General features: G+C 47.8%; 1 protein-coding gene across 1 annotated transcript in view; it reads right to left on the bottom strand.

Annotated features, from left to right (window-relative positions):
• Positions 1-18,369, bottom strand: part of DNAH5 (dynein axonemal heavy chain 5) — a 5,853,083-nt gene that overhangs the window by 54,037 nt on the left and 5,780,677 nt on the right. The window contains exon 78 of the mRNA XM_085606747.1: positions 11,956-12,187. Within this exon, the coding sequence (XP_085462873.1) occupies positions 11,956-12,187 (232 nt within the window). The remainder of the gene's footprint in view (positions 1-11,955; positions 12,188-18,369) is intronic.

The raw sequence follows: 18,369 nt of genomic DNA, 5'->3' as shown, positions 1-18,369 counted from the left end.
TCTCTCGGTTCTGTGTTACACTTTGCAGACTGTAACTATGCAGACTGAGTATCAAGGAGCGATGACCCGCGGTCCCTAAAATCATTTTGAAAACACTTGCCGTGATCGTTGTTTAAGCGTTAATGGTTGCGCTTTTTAGACCTGTAAGTAACCTTTTATTTTATTTTCTTCATGGATCTTGGTATTGCCATCCTCGGTAGAGGTAGCCTTCCATATCTTTCTCATTATTTTCTTTATATTTTTAGGCTACCTACCTGTGTTGCCGCTCATATTTATCAGATTGGCTTTTCTCCATTACATTTTAATTATACTGGTTTTACTCCACTTATTCTGGCCTTTCAGTCGCATTTTCTATCAAGTCTGCTACACTTATTTATGTAAGTATCACCCCAGGGATCATGTAGCTGAATTAGGGGCCTTTACTGAGAGTATATAGCTGTCGAGAGACGTACTTACCACTCTTTCCATATTACGTGGAGAGTTATTTAATTTAGAAGGGTCATTTTTTGTAGTGTTATTGCTTTCGTTTATAGGTAACCTATTTTTGCCTTACACCCATTCCCTTCATATCTATATGTCAGCATTAAAGAACTTCTTGCAGTATATTGGACGACTCTGTAGTTATACCTTAACTCATAGACATATGCTGCCATGTCTATGTTTGTGACTATCTCTGGTATTTATTAGTAATTTAGTTTTCAGCTGCTTTTTAGGTTCTAAGTTACATTGTCATCACATTGGAGTCTGGGCTTCGCTATTTCATCCCTTCTGTATTTTGATGATTTTTTGCTTTTTATTCGTTCTTGTTCCTTCAGTTTGTGATTGTTCCATAGAGGTTACCCACTGGCCGTACTTGTCCAGGGTCTTAACCCCTGCATTGGATCTTGTTGAAAGTATGTGGATCCTTCTTTATATAACCTATCTTTGGAGGTTGTACACATATGATTTAAAATAGTGGTGGTTGGCTTACTTTAGCCTCTCTTTTTCCCACTCTGTGGTCTCCTAGTATCCTTCAGTCTTTACTTGGTCACCATATACATACTCTACACATCCTATCTGGTGCTGGTTATACTTCTTTCATTTTTCTTACTCATCTGTATCTTATTGGAATGGCTTAAGCTCCAGCCTGCTATTTTTTAGCTTTATATTCCTTGTTAATATTTACTTTATGTCTTTCCCCCCACAGACCAACAGTTTTAATGTGAATGAAGCCTGGCATTATTCTAAAAATATGGTCAGAAATTGAATTCATGACTTGTTTCAAAATAAACTAACATATTGCGCCCTGAAGGAGCTAGCTGAGTTGCATGGGATCTCCGAAACGCACGTCGGCGCTTTTTTCTTTTCCTGTTCACTATTTGTTTTATTTTTATGTTGTACTGTATTTTGTTATTTATTGTCTTGTAGAGCTTTTCTGTTAGTTATCATTGTAGTTTCTTTTTGTTTGTTTTGAATTGTATTTATTGAATTTTCAAGTAAGGCGGACAATCAATGATACAGTCATTGAAGGCGAAGGAAACATATAAACCCCACAACATCCCCCCCCCCCCCCCCCCCCCGGTGGAACAGTAGAATAATGACAGTACACTTTGGACAGCAAAGCTACATTTGGTAGTATAGAATAATAAAGAATGTTTTTAGGCAAAGTCTATCCTTCAGGTCCGTATAATAGTTAGCCGTCACCCATTCAAAGGCATCTATTGGAATCTACTAATGGGCTCATAATAGGGCAGGATGGGACATCAGATACTCTGTCAAAGGGGCCCAAAAGTCTTTTGGACGAGATGATTCCGGCAGCTCCTCCTCGTATGTCTGAAGCGGAGTTTTACAAAAACACCAGGTCCCGGAACCACTTCTTCACAGTGGTTGACGCTTTGGCTCCCCAACATTGCGCCACCGCCCTTTTGGCAAGCAAAGTGGAAACGGCAACAATTTGCCTGTTGCAGGGCTTAAGGCACTTGACATACCCCAGTAGACAAAGCTCAGGAGAGCAATCCACAGGCTCCAGCACAACATCAGATAGAATGGCTACCACTGCCGTCCAGAAAGCAAACACACTCCCACACATCCAGGCAACATGGAAAAAACCCTCATCCGCTGCTCCACATCTCACACCATTGGAGGTTTCCTTTAGACCATATTTATATAGCTGCAAGGGGGAATAATAGACCTGATGCAGGAACTTAAAATGTATAATTCGAAGATTACAATTGGCCGTGAGGTGGCCAGTGAGCTGGCAACAAGTAGTCCAGACCTACGGCGCAATAGGAGCACCCAGCGCCTTCTGCCAGCGCGAGCAAGAGGGGTGTACCTCTATGTCTCGTTCACCCAGAGACGCATTGTAAAGCCTTGTAACTAATTTTTTCGGCTCTCTCCCGTCAGCAGCACCTGCAGGGCTCTCAAAGTGGTGGGTTCAGCAGGGTAACCCGGATACGCCGCACAGATACCCTGACGAACCCGAACATATGTAAAGTTAAACATGAAGCCCCGCTCGGAACCGCTCTGCGCCTCTTTTAACGTTTTAAATCTATCTTCCACATATAGATCACCCAGCCGGTGTATGCCAGCCGCAGCCAATTCTCGCAGGGCAGACGCCTCCCGAGCCGCCGATATTTCGGGGTGGGAAAGTAACCGTAATAGTGGCGCGTACAGATGGGAGAGCTGCGCTCTTGTCAAAAGCATTCACCAGGCCCGCTCCGTACACTGCGTGGGGTTAATCTCGGTCCGCGGGCTACCCGATCCCCCCGAAAGTGTCACTGCCTGCAGCGGCACAGGGAGCACTGCATCCGCCTCTATAGCCACATGCGGCTGATACCTCGGTGGGAAATGCTAGTAATGAGCGAACTGCACCTGGGCGCACAGATAGTAGAGGCGAAGGTCCGGAGCCTCAAAGCCTCCTCTTTCGAAGGGCTGCACCAACAGGTCCCATCGGCACCTTGGTTTCCTACCGCCCCACACGAATGTGAGCAACACAGACTGCAGGGTGCGGAATAGCGCTATGTTCAGTTTGATAGGAATGTTAATGAAGAAGTACAACAATTTAGGAAAAGTCACCATTTTCACCACCGCAATCCTGTCCGTCAGAGAGAGGGGCAGGTGTGTCCATCTTGCAACCTGTTCAGAAATACGGGACACCCTGCAGCCGTAGTTTTCAGAGATCATGATGTCGGGATCCCTATGTACCCAGACACCCAGATACCTCACAGGGTCAGTTGTCCACGTCAGTGGAAAATCCAGCTCCACCTCTTTGGTGAACGCGGTTAGGGGAAACACCACCGACTTGGACCAATTGATCCCCAGGCCAGAGAAGCGCTCAAATTAGACATATTCCCGGAGTAGTGCAGAGAGGTGAACCTCAGGCTCCCAGACATATAGTAGCATGTCATCTGCATAGAGAGAGACAATCAAGGGCCGTTGTCAGAACCGCAGAGCAGCTGCAGCATGCCGCTGCTTGCAGGCGAGGGGTTCCAGTGCTAAGGCAAAAAGCATAGGCGACAGCGGGCAGCCCTGCCTCGTGCCTCCTCCAATAGGAAATAATGAGGACACCCACCGATTAACTCGCACCCTGGCGACTGGGTCACTGTACAGCACCCGGAGCCACTGCAGGAAGAAAGGGGGGAAAGCCATCCTTTCAGTACTGTAAACATAAATGGCCACTATAAACAAGTAATACGGTCACCACCTGAAAGTCTGGCTCAAAGTAGTGCAAAGTGGAAAATAGTGTGCGCAAATTATGAGTGTTGGATCGCTCAATAATGAATCCCGAGTGGTCCGGCAACACCAACAGGGGAATCAAAGGTTGCATTCTAGTGGCGATCATTTTCGCTAGGATATTTGCGTCTATATTAATCATAGAGAGAGGTATTACCCGCACTGATTGGATAGCTTATCCGGTTTCAGGAGTGTGACCAGTAGGGCCTCACGGAGTGAAGAGGGCAGCTTCCCATTCTCGTAGGCTTCCGCATAAACCTCCAAGAGCCATGGGGTGAGGTCTGCCACATATGCCTTATAAAATTCGCTGGGCAGCCCCCGTCCGGGCCTGCAGCTTTGCAGGTCGGGAGTGACATGATGGCTTCTCGTACATCCTCTTCATCAAATGGCTGCACAAGGTACTCCTGCTGCCTTTCGGAAAGCCACCCAAGCGCCACATCGTCAAGGTACTCGTGTATCTCCCCCGACTATGGGATCGCCTTGGCAGCATAGAGGCGAGTATAGAATTGCAACATTATGTCGCAGAGCTCAGAGGTTGAATGGTGGGCCTCCCCGGTATCATCAATGAGTTCAGTTATTTGCTCCTGGCGTCTTGGCTCCGACAATTTCTGAATCAGCGAGCGGCCAGGGTGACCTCCCTCCCCATAATAGAGTGCTATTCGACGCCGGGAACAGTGCAGTAGCTCCTGGTCAACAGTCTTGTTATGCTCCGTGACCAGTTCCCGTAGGGCGGCCAGTTTTGCGGTGGATGGGTCAGAATCATATTCCCGTTCCAATTTAGATATGTCAGATGCTAATGTTTTAATACGCCGACGGATATCACGGTGAACCCCCGACTGGGCCCCAATGCAAGCCCCCCGCACAGTCACCTTAAACGCTTCCCAGAGCGTCTCCGCGCTGTCTACCGTTCCCTCGTTTTCCCTAAAGAAGTTTTTTATGGCTTCTGCTATTTGCTGCTTAAAAACTGGGTCCGTGAGTTCTGAAGGCTGCAGCCGCCAGGCAAACGGCGGAGTCTGATATGTAGATTAAAATCCCCTCCCCATATAATCGGTGCCTGAGGAAATAGCGATATCCGGCGCCACACATCGGAGTAGAACGAGGGATCATCCACATTCGGTCCGTATATGTTCACAATCAGCACACTCTCTCCAGCCATGCACCATCGCAACTCGGCCTTCATCATCCACTTCAGTCCTGATCACAGTAAAAGGCACCCCTTTTTTCACCAGAATTATTACCCCCCTGGAGTAGGTGGAGAAGGAGGAAGAGACCCGTACTCCCGCCCACCTAGTGCCCATTTTGCTAGCAGATTCAACAGTAAGGTGGGTTTCTTGGAGAAGGGCGACTTGCACTCACATACGGTCCAGGCATGCAAACACTGATCTGATCTTTTTTGGTGTGTTAAGGCCCCGGAAATTCCAAGTAAGGAACTTGATCACACTATTCATCGTGAAGGATCTTCCATATGTGACCGCCTAACCAATTGTCTAACATGTGGTAATCGTACATAAAGATACCAACATTCACGGTGTTTGTTCGAAAGTGTACATTTTACATTCTGGCTGTCCAACGATGACCCCACCCCACCCCCCACCCACTTCAGCTGCCCCAACATGCCAAAGCCATCCCAAAACCCATCCCAGCCCTCCCCCCAAACTCCCACAACTAAAGAACAGAATCGGGGTACACCCATTTTTGGGGAGCACAGAGACGCGTGCCTCCTACAAGTAGGAGTCAACCGAGCTCAAGAACAGTATACTAGCTATGCATACCACCAGCAAAGTGCAATCACCACTATGAGGCTGCACCCTCGGGGACCCAAGCTACACAAACCAGGGTAGGGATGACAGCATGGAGGACTCAGGAAGGTGCATAAAAAAGAGGTTAAAGCCAGTATAAAGGGCTCGCGCTGCCAGCAGTTAGCAATAGATCGGCAAACCCAACATAAGAACAAAGAGGCTGCAGAGCCAGGCAAATGGCAGCACACATGGTGGGCACAAACTGGCAGGAGATAAACACCGTAAGCAAAGATAGACAATAAACTTAGAGCCAGCTGGGCAAGAAAGATATAGCATCTCAAATAGACAGCAAAAGACCAAGAGAGTCAGTAAACTCTGATTAGCTGGCATAGTGGTTCGCTACTCTTCTTCCTCGGTTGCAGCTGTAGAGTCTCGCTTCTGGCGTTTCAGATGCTTGGCATATTCCATTGCGGCCTTCGGGGAGGAAAAAATCGTATTGTCCTCAGCAGTGCCTATACGAAGCCGAGCCGGATACAGCATAGCGTAGGGGACCCCCTCATTTTGCAGAAGGAATATGCTACTTACCAGTATGCATCTGTTCTTGGCATGTAGAGTTGCAGATCAACACACTTCTGCATAGATCGCCATCTGGTGTTGGGCCCGGATGTTTGCAGTTTGTTTTTCTTCTTGGAAAGTCTTTGGAAGTCACGAGGTCGGTGACTCCTCCCTTGGTTCATATTGCGCATGGGCTTCGGCTCCCTCCCGCTGCCTCCCTTCTGCTTGCTGCCTTGCACACCTGGATTGCTTGGACATATCCCTGGGCGAGCTCCTGCCAGGGTAGCAGGGGTTAAATTGGTCCCCAGAGTTCTTCTTTGCAAGGGCCTGCTGTGACGTTCGGCGCTAGCCACATGGTGCATCTCCTTGGTCTGGGGCGCACTGCCTCCAACCTGCTTGCTGCCTTACACACCTGAGTTGCTTGGATATAGCCCTGGGCGGGCTCTTGCCAGTGCAGCGGGGGCTTCACCAGACTCCAGAATTCCTCATTGCAAGGGCCGGCTGTGAAGTTCGGCGCTAGCCATATAGCTCTCTGTGAGTCTGTGAGGTTCTAGCCATACACCGCCATTTGGTTTGCCCTCCTCAACTCCGTAGGTGACGTCTACTTTACAAATATGGGGAAGTCCGTTGCCCAATACTGGTGGTAGGCCACGACTCCCTGGCCTGGATAGGGAGGACGCTGGCCCGGGCGGCTGCTGTGTGTTCGCTATTTAGCCCCCTGAGTGGTGCACGTCTGACTGCACCCCGGCAACTTGCGGCACGCTGCCACACTCCTGACCTGCCACGCATGATGTCTGATCTACTGGGACGGTCCCCATAGGAGGTATCAGTGTAATTGGGCCCCCTCCCGGTGTGAAGCCTACTTCCCTATCCACGGCTTGCACCCCTGCGCCCTGAGGCCTGATTGGTCGATGGTTACTAACAGATTAACGCTTAGGGGGAGTAGTCAGGTTGGACCTTTCCTCACGCTCGCCCTCGGCTCTACGTTCATTGACTATTGCCTACAGCTTTTGTGGCGTTACTCAATAATTATGAGGAGGACTGACAAATCCCAGCCACGCCTTACCTTCGAGTCACGTAGGGCCCCCAAGACTCCGCAAAAGCCGCCACTGACTCGGAGGCTGATGCCCGCGCGGATGGCCCCCCCACACTAGAATCCACGTTGCTGGCTATGCAACGCAGTTTGCAGTCTATCGAGGGCACGATGGCTGCTGTGAACCATCGACTGTACCACATGTCATCTCAACTTGAGAAACAAACTGCACGCATGGAGGAGGTGTAATAAAGAGTTTTGGCGATTGAAGATGGTCTGAGTACGGTCACGGATAAAACCCTTAACATGAAAAAGGTTTTAGCCCTTATCCAAGCAAAGAACGAGGATTTAGAGGCGCGATCCCGGCGCAACAATCTCTGTGTTACTGGGTTACCAGAGTCGACAAATGTGGGCAGGATGGAGACATATGTTGAGCATCTTATCTCAGATATCTTTGGCACAGAGCACTTATCCAGCATGTTTATAGTGGAGCGTGTCCACTGCTCTTTAGCTGCACGGCCGATCCCAGGGGCCCCTCCTTGCCCTATAATAGCCAGAGTCTTGAACTACAGAGATCGGGACACCATACTGCATCTGGCAAGAGAGAAAGGTACTATTGTCCATCAGGGCAACACATTGGCCTTCGTCCCTGATTTTACAGTGGCCGTCCAGGCGGCTAGGTGAGAATTTGGCATTGTAAAACAGTGTTCGAGGCATATGAGCTGCAGATTACACACTTTTGCATAGATCGCCATCTGGTGTTGCGCCCGGATGTTTGCAGTTTGTTTTTCCTCTTGGAAAGTCTTTGGAAGTCACGAGGTCGGTGACCCCTCCCTTGGTTCGTATTGCGCATGGGCTTCGGCTCCATCCTCAGATTGTTTTTTTCCGCCATCGGCTCGGATGTAATACTTCGCGCTCCGGTTCCGAACATTCCAGTTCGACGATCTAAGCGGAATCCTCGCTCTCCGCGGTATTGTTCAGATCCAGATCTCCTCAATCACCTTCTTCTTCGACACACCTTCGATTCCAGTCATCGACGGCGGCCTTCGGGCCTATCCAGGCTCCGGTCCCGGCTGATGGAAAGAACTCCATTCAAGAAGTGCCCTCGATGTGGGTCGAAATTCCCCCACACCGATCTTCATGAGGTGTGCAACCTCTGCCTCTCCCCTTTAGATCCAAAAAGACTATTCGAGATCGACGGGCCAGACGGAAAATGGCGCACTCCTCGACTTCAGTTCCAGTCGACATCTTCGGGGACGACGTCGATGCTCCGGGACAACAGCACACCGAAGAGGACCTAGTCAGTGCTTCCGAAGCCGACGACTCGGATGTGGAGGACATCACCCCGGCGCAGAGGGTCGTGAGTAAAATACCCCCTCCCACACCCGCGCCGACACCCAAAAAGGCTTCGGTCACGCCTGCGTCTCCGGGCCTAGGCAAGACCAAAGACACTGCTTCGAACACCCCACCTTCGGGCCCGGTGAAGAAGCCAAGTAAGCCTTCCGGTGGCTCGGACCCGAGCCAGCCTGCCAGCGGTGCCGAAAAACACCCTTCGGCACCGAAGAAGAAATCGGCCTCTACCTCGACACCGAGCCCCGTACCAAAGCCCTCAGTGTCCAAACCCAGCCTCTCGGTGCCGACCAAACATCATAAGGACCTCGGCACCGACACTCCCGCGCCGAAGCCTGTCTCGGCACCGAACAAAAAATCGGAGGTTCCAAAAAAGCACTGCACAGACAAGCCTAAAAAGCCATCGGCCCCGAAAACGTCGACGCCGACCGAACAACCAGTGTCGCAAGAACTTTTTACACCGGATCCTTTGCAAAAGACACTTACCAAGGATCCAAAAACTGGACATTTGGCACTGTGTTCTAAAAAGAGACATTTGGACAAACCAGCTCCACCTCCACCTCCAAAGAGGAAGGACTGTGCTACCTCCCCTTTCAGAGTGCCTTCCCCACCTCCTCCACCTCCTCCACCCTCTCCACCTCCACCCCCTCCACCCCTGCCTCATCGCTCTCCGACCCCGTCTCCAGACCATGATGATCAGGGGGACCCATACTACGACCCAGCAGATGTGCCACAAGACCCCACCCCTACAGGATCCCCAGACCCCTGGGATGAATATAATAATCCAGACATTCCAGATGTCCCACAAGATGACCTTTATCCATCCAGGCCATCTCCACCAGAAGACTCACTAGGTTTTCACCACCTACTTCAGAGGGCGGCACATTATCACGGGGTAGAGCTACACACTGACCCAGTAGAGGAAGATTTCCTCCTAGACACCTTTGATAATGCACATAGGTCTACTGCTATACTACCTATGCTCAAAGGGGTAATAAAACATGCGCCAGAGGTTTTTAAAGACCCAGTTAGGGCTAGGGTCCTAAACCCACACATAGAGAAAAAGTATAAAGCCGCCCCCACAGATCCTGCATACATCAAAGGGCCAGCGCCACTGGATTCTCTAGTGGTATCCACTGCAAGGAAAAGATCTAATTCCCAGGCATCAGGCGAAGCACCACCGCCTGACAAGGAGTCAAAGCTCCTGGACGCATCAGGAAAACGCACTGCGTCCCAGGCAGCCAATATATGGCGTATCGCCAACACTCAAGCGCTATTGGCCAGATACGACAGGGCGCATTATGATGAACTAGAAACCATCATGCACCATCTCCCAGAAAAATATAAAAATAGGGCCAATGAATTAATTCAAGAGGGTAAAACCGTAACCAATATCTCTATACGCTGTGCCTTGGACGCAGCCTCCAGGGCCATTAACACTAGTGTCCTCCTCAGTCGACACGCTTGGCTACGAGTTTCAGGCTTTAAACCTGAGGTACAAGCCTCCATATTAAACCATTCATTTGATCAGGAACATTTATTTGGTCCAAAGATAGATGAGGCCCTCGAGAAGATGAAGAAAGACACAGATACGGCGAAATCTATGGGAGCCCTACAGTCACACCCTCCTAGGCGCTCCTTTCGCCGCTCTTCCTTTCGGGGCACGGGCAGAGGCTACTCCTCAGATAGCGCGTCCACGTCCTACAAATCCCCTCCTCAGTCCACCTTCACAAAAGGTTATCAAAGAGGTGGATATAGAGGCAATAACAATAAAGGCAGAGGCAAAACAAATACCGCCCGCTCTGCCACACCGCCTACCCAATGACTTTCCCCTGCTCCCTCCAGACCATCCCACTCCGGTCGGGGCAGACTACAACATTTCCTTTACGTCTGGGAGTCAAGGAGATGCAAATGTTAAGCACCATTCAAAGAGCTAGAAGAGAAGTAGCTCCAGCATCTGGACAGCTGACTTGTCAACCATGCACAGGGCAGGCAGCCTAGATCTGTGAACCAGCAAGGGAGGGCATGCAGTGTCACTCGTGGTCCGTTCAGGCAGTATGGCGGGGACACCAGAAGAACTTCGCGCAGCAGGCCCAGCAGCGGCACCCGCCCCGGTCACCACAAGGCCCAGCAGGAGACTCTGCAAAGCACCCCGTGCTAGCCGCAGCTCGCAGGCCGCGGCTTCAGGCCTGATCCCGCCTCCGCAGCTCAGACCCCGGCCTGGCCCGATCCCACTCACCGCAACCAGCGCCGACGGGCGCAGATTAGATACAGCGACATTCCGCTTCTCCGCAGGGGGGCCGCCTCAGCCGATAAGGACCGCCACACAGCCGTCTCCAAGGCGCCGCCGCTCGCCACCTCGCAGCAGTCGCCTCGCAGCGCACAGACAGCGGCCTCACAGAGCAGCGTCCAGCCGCGCCGACATCGGGTCGAGCCGCACTCCAGCGGAGATCTCCCCAGGCTGCAGCCCTCAGATGAGCAGGGGGGAAACGTGCAGCAGATGTCGCTTCCAGGCGCCAGGCAACAGCGTGGCCTACCACGGCCCGGCAGCCGCCATTTTCCCCAGCACAGCGTCGGAGCGAGGTCAGTGTGTTTTGACCAGTTGCGGGCTCACGGGCCCGCAAGCGGCATGTGCAGGTGCAGCAACCAAGGGGAGGGTCCCTCCGTCCGCTAACTGGTGTCCGGATCGATGAATGCAGCAAATATTTGGCGGATGGCAGCTCGGTTTAGCAGAGCCTCTTGCCGTGCGCCCTCTAGCGCCCCTATTGTAGCTTCTTTTCGTTTGCAGATTTTGGTCCTTTCATGTATTCTCATTTACTGATTCTGTAATCATGATGTGTGCTGGGCTAGTTGTGTTTTATATCATTATTGTGTTATTTTTTGTATTATATATAAAAATGAAAAAATGGATATATAATCATTATGAAAAAAATAAAAATACATTTTTCATAATCATTCTCTTGGTCTGTGGGTGTGCCTAATCCTAGGGACGTATTGCCTATTTTTGAAGCATTAATGTGAAGGAAGTTTTGTGTGTTTTTTGATAATTGTTATTTCCCTGACTACTTCCTCACCTATCTCATTATTTCAGGGTCCCTCTTCTGTAGCTTTGTTCACATTAACAGACTGCACTACATCGGGCTGGTGATTAACAGCAAATATTATGATTTTATCTGTGACGCGCACTACTAGTCCCATGATGCAAAGGGACTCACTCACCTGTGTGGCCCATTGGAGGGCGTATAATTGGATAATCCGACGCTCACAGGTTGTGGTGTTCCGTATATAGCTTAAGAAGAAGCCAAGCCCGAAACGCGTCGGCGATTTTAGATCGGAATGCAACCTGAATTGATGCATGCAGCTTGTAGAAAATAAAAGGCTTTCAGTCCAGCTGCCGTCTGAGTGAGTTCTTGTGCAGGGGCACTTTGGAGCTTTGATACATATATTTATATATAAAAATATATAAGTAGATATATATTATATGCGTTGAATGTGTTTTTGTAGAGTCCCTGTGAATTCACTACTGAAGTAAATAAATAAATAAAATAACATTGTGGAATTACTTACTGTTGTTCTCAGCATAAATCCTGATAACAGGCATAATCTCAAAAAGCACTTTGGGTTTGCATTCAATGAGCTTCAAATTCCTTTTGTCCCAGCCAGCTCCTTCTAAGTACAGCCCATATACATAGACACCCTTGGCTGGAGGTAGTGTAATGTCATCTTTCATCCACTTGGTGACTTCATTACACAGCACTACACTGTCCAATGCCCATCCTTTGTTAGCACGGGTAATCTCCTATGAAAAACAAATACAATATTTATTAAAACTTCGAAGGATAGAAATACAGAATTTTATTAAATGTAATAGAACATGTGTTTTGTTGTGCTTTTTGTTATGCTGCACCATATCAAGGAGGTTACAATGCTTCCCTTTACTGCCTTTGTCAACTCAGAATTTCCACAGCACTATAAATTATAACATATGAACTGCATGGAACTATATTGAATGGTTTATTAATCAATAATGTTATGCCCTGGGATGCTACAAAAAACATCAAAGAAAGTAGAGATTGATTCAAAGTCAATGGTGTAAACAATGAGTGCTATCGCCATCACTACATTTATGGCATATGCACAGACTTGCAGTGTAACTACTTACTTTCTATTTATGCTATGTTAAGCAGATCACCTAGCAAATCTGCTTTCTCTGACCTACAACTGTAACAGAAATAATCATGGCAATTGTGGGCAGTATCCAATTGCACGCTACAGCTCACTGCAAAACTGCCTTCTGTCCACCCGAGGATGAAGACCAATGTTTGTAGCTTGGCCAATAGTGCTCTGATTTTATCTTTATTTATTTGTAGCCGACCTGGCCACAGGGTAGAGGAGTCTTTACATAAAAGATCACAAAGCTGATATAGAAATATTATCATCTTACATGTAACAAATAGGAAAAAGACAAATAAACAGTGAGTATTGGCTAATATAGCAAACACAGGATTGATCTAATAAGTATAGTTTGATGAGGTAAGATAGTAGTTCTTTACAGAAGGCCAACAGTTCTGGGTTGCATCTGATGTGATCAGGAATGGAGTTTCAAAGTCGGGTGGGAAAGCATGAGAAGGTCTGTTTGGAAGTTTTGGACTTTTGGGGATTTGGGGATTTCGAGGATTGGTCTTCCTCAGTTACTTGTATTTCTTTCCCATGGGTGAGCTTCAATTTCACCTTCAGGTAGGATGGTAATCCCTTATGGCTTGTTTTGTAGGTTATGTACGAAGTGCTGAAGTTGAGCCTCGTCTCGAGCGCAAGCCAGTGGAGTTACTTTAGGACGGATGTGATATGGTCCTCTTGGCTCCTTTGTCAAGCCTGGTGGACGTATCAAGTGCAACTCAAAGAGAAACATTAAAGGATTTGGGAACGATTGACAGTAGAACATTACCAACATCTAGTGGGTGAAAACAAGAAACTGAAAACTGTTTCTGCAATCTGAGCAGGTGCAATTGATAGAAGGCAATTTTGTTAGCTTGCAATTTGCTCTTAAAATGTTCACATCCATACTAGTTCAATGTCTACACCATGTGTGGCGCCAACTGACTTCTTCATGCCAATCTGTCATCATCAAAAATGGCCAAGCCAGCGATAATACCCGCCTGGCTGTCACTTTGATTGAGACTGCGGAGAGATGAAACCAAACAATGACCCTCCTATCTCTCGACACGGAGAAGGCCTTCGACAGAGTGGATTGGCCCTACCCATCAAAACTCCTCACCAGGAGTCTCTTAAGGCCAAAAATGAAGACATTCATCCTAGTGAACTTCCAACAAACAACTGCCCAACTTAAAAACAATGGGGGCTACATGGCAGAGGTCCCCCTTACATGAGAATGAGGCAGGGGTGTTCCCTCTCCCTGCTGGTGTTTAACAGGCGATAAAACCCCTTATCACCAATATCACACATAACCCTAATATACAAGGACTGCCAGTGGGACCCAAGGAACACAAATTAGCACTGTTCATGGATAACATCCTTTGTTTTATGACTAACCTCAATATATATATAACATATATATATATATATATATATATTACCTACTGGCGGTCGCCAGTAGGTAGTTATAGTTAGGACCCCTTTTCCATAGGAAAACCTCAACATTCTATTTTGAATAACTTTGGCGCCGGTCGATGAATCCTCGCGAATTTCTCAAAATAGGTGGGGCGCTACGCTCCGCTCCTACCCTGAAAGTCTCGGGGGGATTCGTCAAGCGGGGGCTGAGATAAAAGGGGGGTCCCAAAACGCGTTTTTCCCATGCATTTTTCCATAGGACCTTTAGAACGAGCTACAGCCCGAACGGCTGAACAGAATTACTAGAAATTTGGCAGAGAGGTAGTCCCTAGGTCAAGGAAGTGCCTTTTGTAGGTTTGGTGTAAATCTGTTCAGTAGATTCTGAGAAAATAGCCTTTAAATCAATATATATATCTGAGCCCGCTTACGGTACGCTTACCGTACGCTTACCGTAAGCGTACGGTGGCGTGCGCGAGCGCGATTCTGATTGGCTCTTAGATCTTAGTAAACATTCGAATCGGCCGAAACCAGGAAGCGGCGGCCGCCATTTTGTCTCTCGCACTGAGTGTTGTTTATCAAACAAGATGGCCAAAAACATGTTACGGGGCTGTTTTGACAACTCCCTCCCACATAGTCATGTTGAGGGAGTCCCCAAACATCCCCCAAGAGCAAAAACGGTTTTATTTTTTTTTCGGCAATTTCGCCGAGTACGCTTACCGTACGCTTACCGTAAGCGTACGGTAAAAAAAAAAAAAAAAAAAAAACACTATCCACACTTACCCCACCCCCTGTGCTTTTGGTGGCCGTAGGCCACCAAATGTACAGGGCTTATTAATAGGTAAAAAAACCTAAATTTTGGCAACATGAAATTATAAAATCGAAATAAAAAAAAACACTATCCACATTGACCCCACCCCCTGTGCTTTTGGTGGCCGAAGGCCACCAAATGTACAGGGCTTATTAAAGTTGATAAAAACCGTGCACGGAACGAACTGCGTTAAGTGGGCGCGCACGCCTCGAATGGCGTAAAGTAACTTAGCATTTAAAAAACCGTACAAATTCACTGAAAAAACCATAGGTTTCACACACGTTATAGTTAGGAATTAGCATTTAAAAAACCTTGCAAATTCACTGAAAAAACCATAGGTTTCACACATGTTATAGTTAGCGGAAATTTTACTGATAAAAAACCAGTGAAATTGCCCCGTTATAGTTAGTGCAGGCAACTATAACTCACGCGACCGCAATCTTCTGCTGATGACATATGTGTCTTTATGAAAAAAAAATATTTGTAATATATGTATAGCTAAAAATGTATGGAAGAAGACATGGGCAAATAAGTGTCTAAATACAGTATTAGCATCAGCAGAGGATTGCGGTCGCGTGAGTTATAGTTGCCAGCACTAACTATAACGGGGCAATTTCACTGGTTTTTTATCAGTAAAATTTCCGCTAACTATAACATGTGTGAAACCTATGGTTTTTTCAGTGAATATATATATATATATATATCTCAATATATATATAACAGTCCCTGCTTTACTGGCAGAGCTAGACCGCTTCTCCCTGCTCTCAGGCTTCAAAATTAACTGCTCTAAATCGCAGGGTATGTGGGTGACAGAACCACAGGAAGAGATGTGCTCACCTGTTTAACATAATGTTTTTTCATGGAACAGGGTGGCTATCCAATACTTACTTGGGTGTGGTCCTACCGACCCAGTCCCTCTATGACAGCAACATTTCCCTTTGATCACTGCCCTTTTCAAAGACCTATTCCAAAAGGGCAAACTGGAAATTTCCTGAATGGGTAGACTAAACATAGGGGCCTATTCCTAAGTGCTATAGATTTGCCTGGCACTAAACTGGAGTTACACCCCAGATGGCAAACCCTGGGTACAGGTGAAACAGACATTTGCCCTGGTTGCATTCAGGCATCTGCTATGGCTACCTGACAAGACTTGGATGGATTCCTAGACCCCTCCCCACAACGATGACTGCACTGGAATACTGGCAATCCCTCCTTTGGTGAAAGCATCTCTTTCCCACCCATTCCCTTTCATCCCACTGATTAACAACCCGTATTTTCCCCTCAGCAATTACAGGTCCTGGTTTTCGATCCTCGAACCAAGTGCACCCCTCTTTCCTGAGGGAGTTTTATACCAATGGGGAACTCCAGGGCAGGGATGACTTGACCAATCACTTCCAACTCACCAGAATAGATGCTTTTAGACTCACACAAGCCTTACACTGGGTAGGAGGGACATATGTTTGGGGACACTTGTGCAGGGAGAAGTCTTGCCTTGAGTCCCTCTTCACCAACAATGTCCGCCACAGGGGCATTTTGTGGTTCTACTAATACATCTTAGAGCTAAACCCTCATAGGAGAGACATATCCCTGCCGATACTTGGCTGTCTAGCTGACAAAGGGCTGTGAAGTCTTCAATATGTGTGTGGCACAAATAGAATGCTTACAAACTACTCAAACAATGGCACCTCACGCTCACTAGATGACACAAGATGTTCAAACTAGAAAGAGAGGCAACAACCAAATGACAAACATGTGAGTACAAAGGCTTAATCTAAAGTAAGGGTAGTAGATACTTTTCAAATGTATTTGTCTTTCATTCAGGTTCTTCATCTGAAAGCAATGCGTTTCACCTTAACAAAGGCTTCCTCAGGGCTGCAAACATGCAAAAGACAAAAGACAAACATGTAACAAATTACATTTTCAAGAGAGGTGAGTGACTGTACCTGCCTGCATGGGGACATCTGGACGATCTATGAGACCACCTTTCTCCCCTCGAGAGAGAGCTGCCTTTAGAAGGAGCACTAAAAGTGCACCACCTTTTTTTGGTGCACATTCAGTGCGCCTCCTAAAGGAATGTTTGTCTCTGCACCCACATCCATAATACGGCGCAGGAGCAAACTGATTCTCTCATTTGCATGTGGCCATACCTCCATGAAAATGAGGGCACACTCTCTAATGATAGTGTTGATGCTACATGTGAGCCAGCACTATATTTATTACAGAAGTGGTCACATAAGTGTCTATGGCCCCTTCTGTAATACCAAAATACTCCGGGGGGGGGGCACACAAAGCGGGCGCACATGCCAGTTGTGTCTCAGGGGCACTCTCTGTAATAGAGCCCCTGTTGTGCAATATTTCCTGCAAATTTATCATACAGAGACGCTCTCTTTCAAGTAAATTTAAAGGAATCCAATCATAGAATATAAACTGTGTTTATTCTTTATCTATCTTATTTGGACTAGAACATCTGCCATAACATGATTCACAATTGTTTATAGCTGATTCCTACAACATGGACTCTTCTTGCCAAGAGGGGCAGGTTTGTACTGCCACAGAACAAACTGTAAATTGGGCAGCCCCTGTATCAATCAGAAATTAAATAGGCATTGACTTACCCATTAAGTTATAGGCAACCCTGGTCTAGCTCCAGAACTGTACCAATCAACCCCTCCCCCCCACCCTCCCGGCACCATCCTTGTGAGCTACTCCCAGTCATTTCATCATTTAAAATCATAGTGTTTTGTTGATATCTTGCATTATATGGCATTTTATTTCTCATGTTTGTTGCATTACTTGGCTGTTGCCATAGACATTCAAAATGATGTCTGATCCTGCACATTCAGCTCTGTATTTTGCATATCCAACATCATATTGGGGTTGCGGAACTTGTTCCGAATTCACCAGAATCCTGTTAGGATTTTGTCTACGTTCTCTTTTCAAGCGTCCAATCCTTACACAACAATGGCACACTGCATTTCTTTTCAACGTTTGAATCTATATCATCCCCTCTACCTTGCATTCCTTGACTCACTCCATTCTGTATAAAAGACATATTTGAACCCATCTGATTCTGCAATCCTTTCTCAAACAGTTTTGCCTGAGCGACCATAATCTTCTCTTTAACTTCTTTTGCCATGTTTCAAAATAGTCACCACTATTTTTCTCCAACCTCAAGATCTCATTAATACTCTTCGTCTGCCAACACAATTCACTTTGTAGATGTTGGACCCGGCATCGTGGCGTGGTCTTAACCCTCTTGGATTGTGCTCGTCCCCCGCACCGGCCTACACGGGCCGCCCTTTCAGGCCGCCAGGAACCCCTCCTCCCTTCGAGGTCCCCTTGGATTGTACCCATTTTCCTACACCCGCCTCAGCGGCCCCCTTTTCCAAGCCGCACAGGGACCCCTCATCCCTTCGGGGTCCCCCCCATGCTTGCTCCACGCACCAGCCCACGCAACACGGCTCCCTCCGGCCTCGGCCCCAGCGAAGCCCCGACATCGAGGCACCAAGATCTGGCCAGGGGGCACCGCATGGCCACTTCACCACTCCCGGAGGAGGAGAGTTTCGATGGGACCCCCACCGTTCCTCAACACCTAGGTGCGATCG

This window comes from Triturus cristatus, chromosome 5_2 (genome assembly GCF_964204655.1).
Source record: "Triturus cristatus chromosome 5_2, aTriCri1.1, whole genome shotgun sequence".
NCBI classification, from domain to species: Eukaryota; Metazoa; Chordata; class Amphibia; order Caudata; family Salamandridae; genus Triturus; species Triturus cristatus.
The sequence above is the reverse complement of the archived record's forward strand: the minus strand, read 5'-3'. Positions and strand labels throughout refer to the sequence as shown.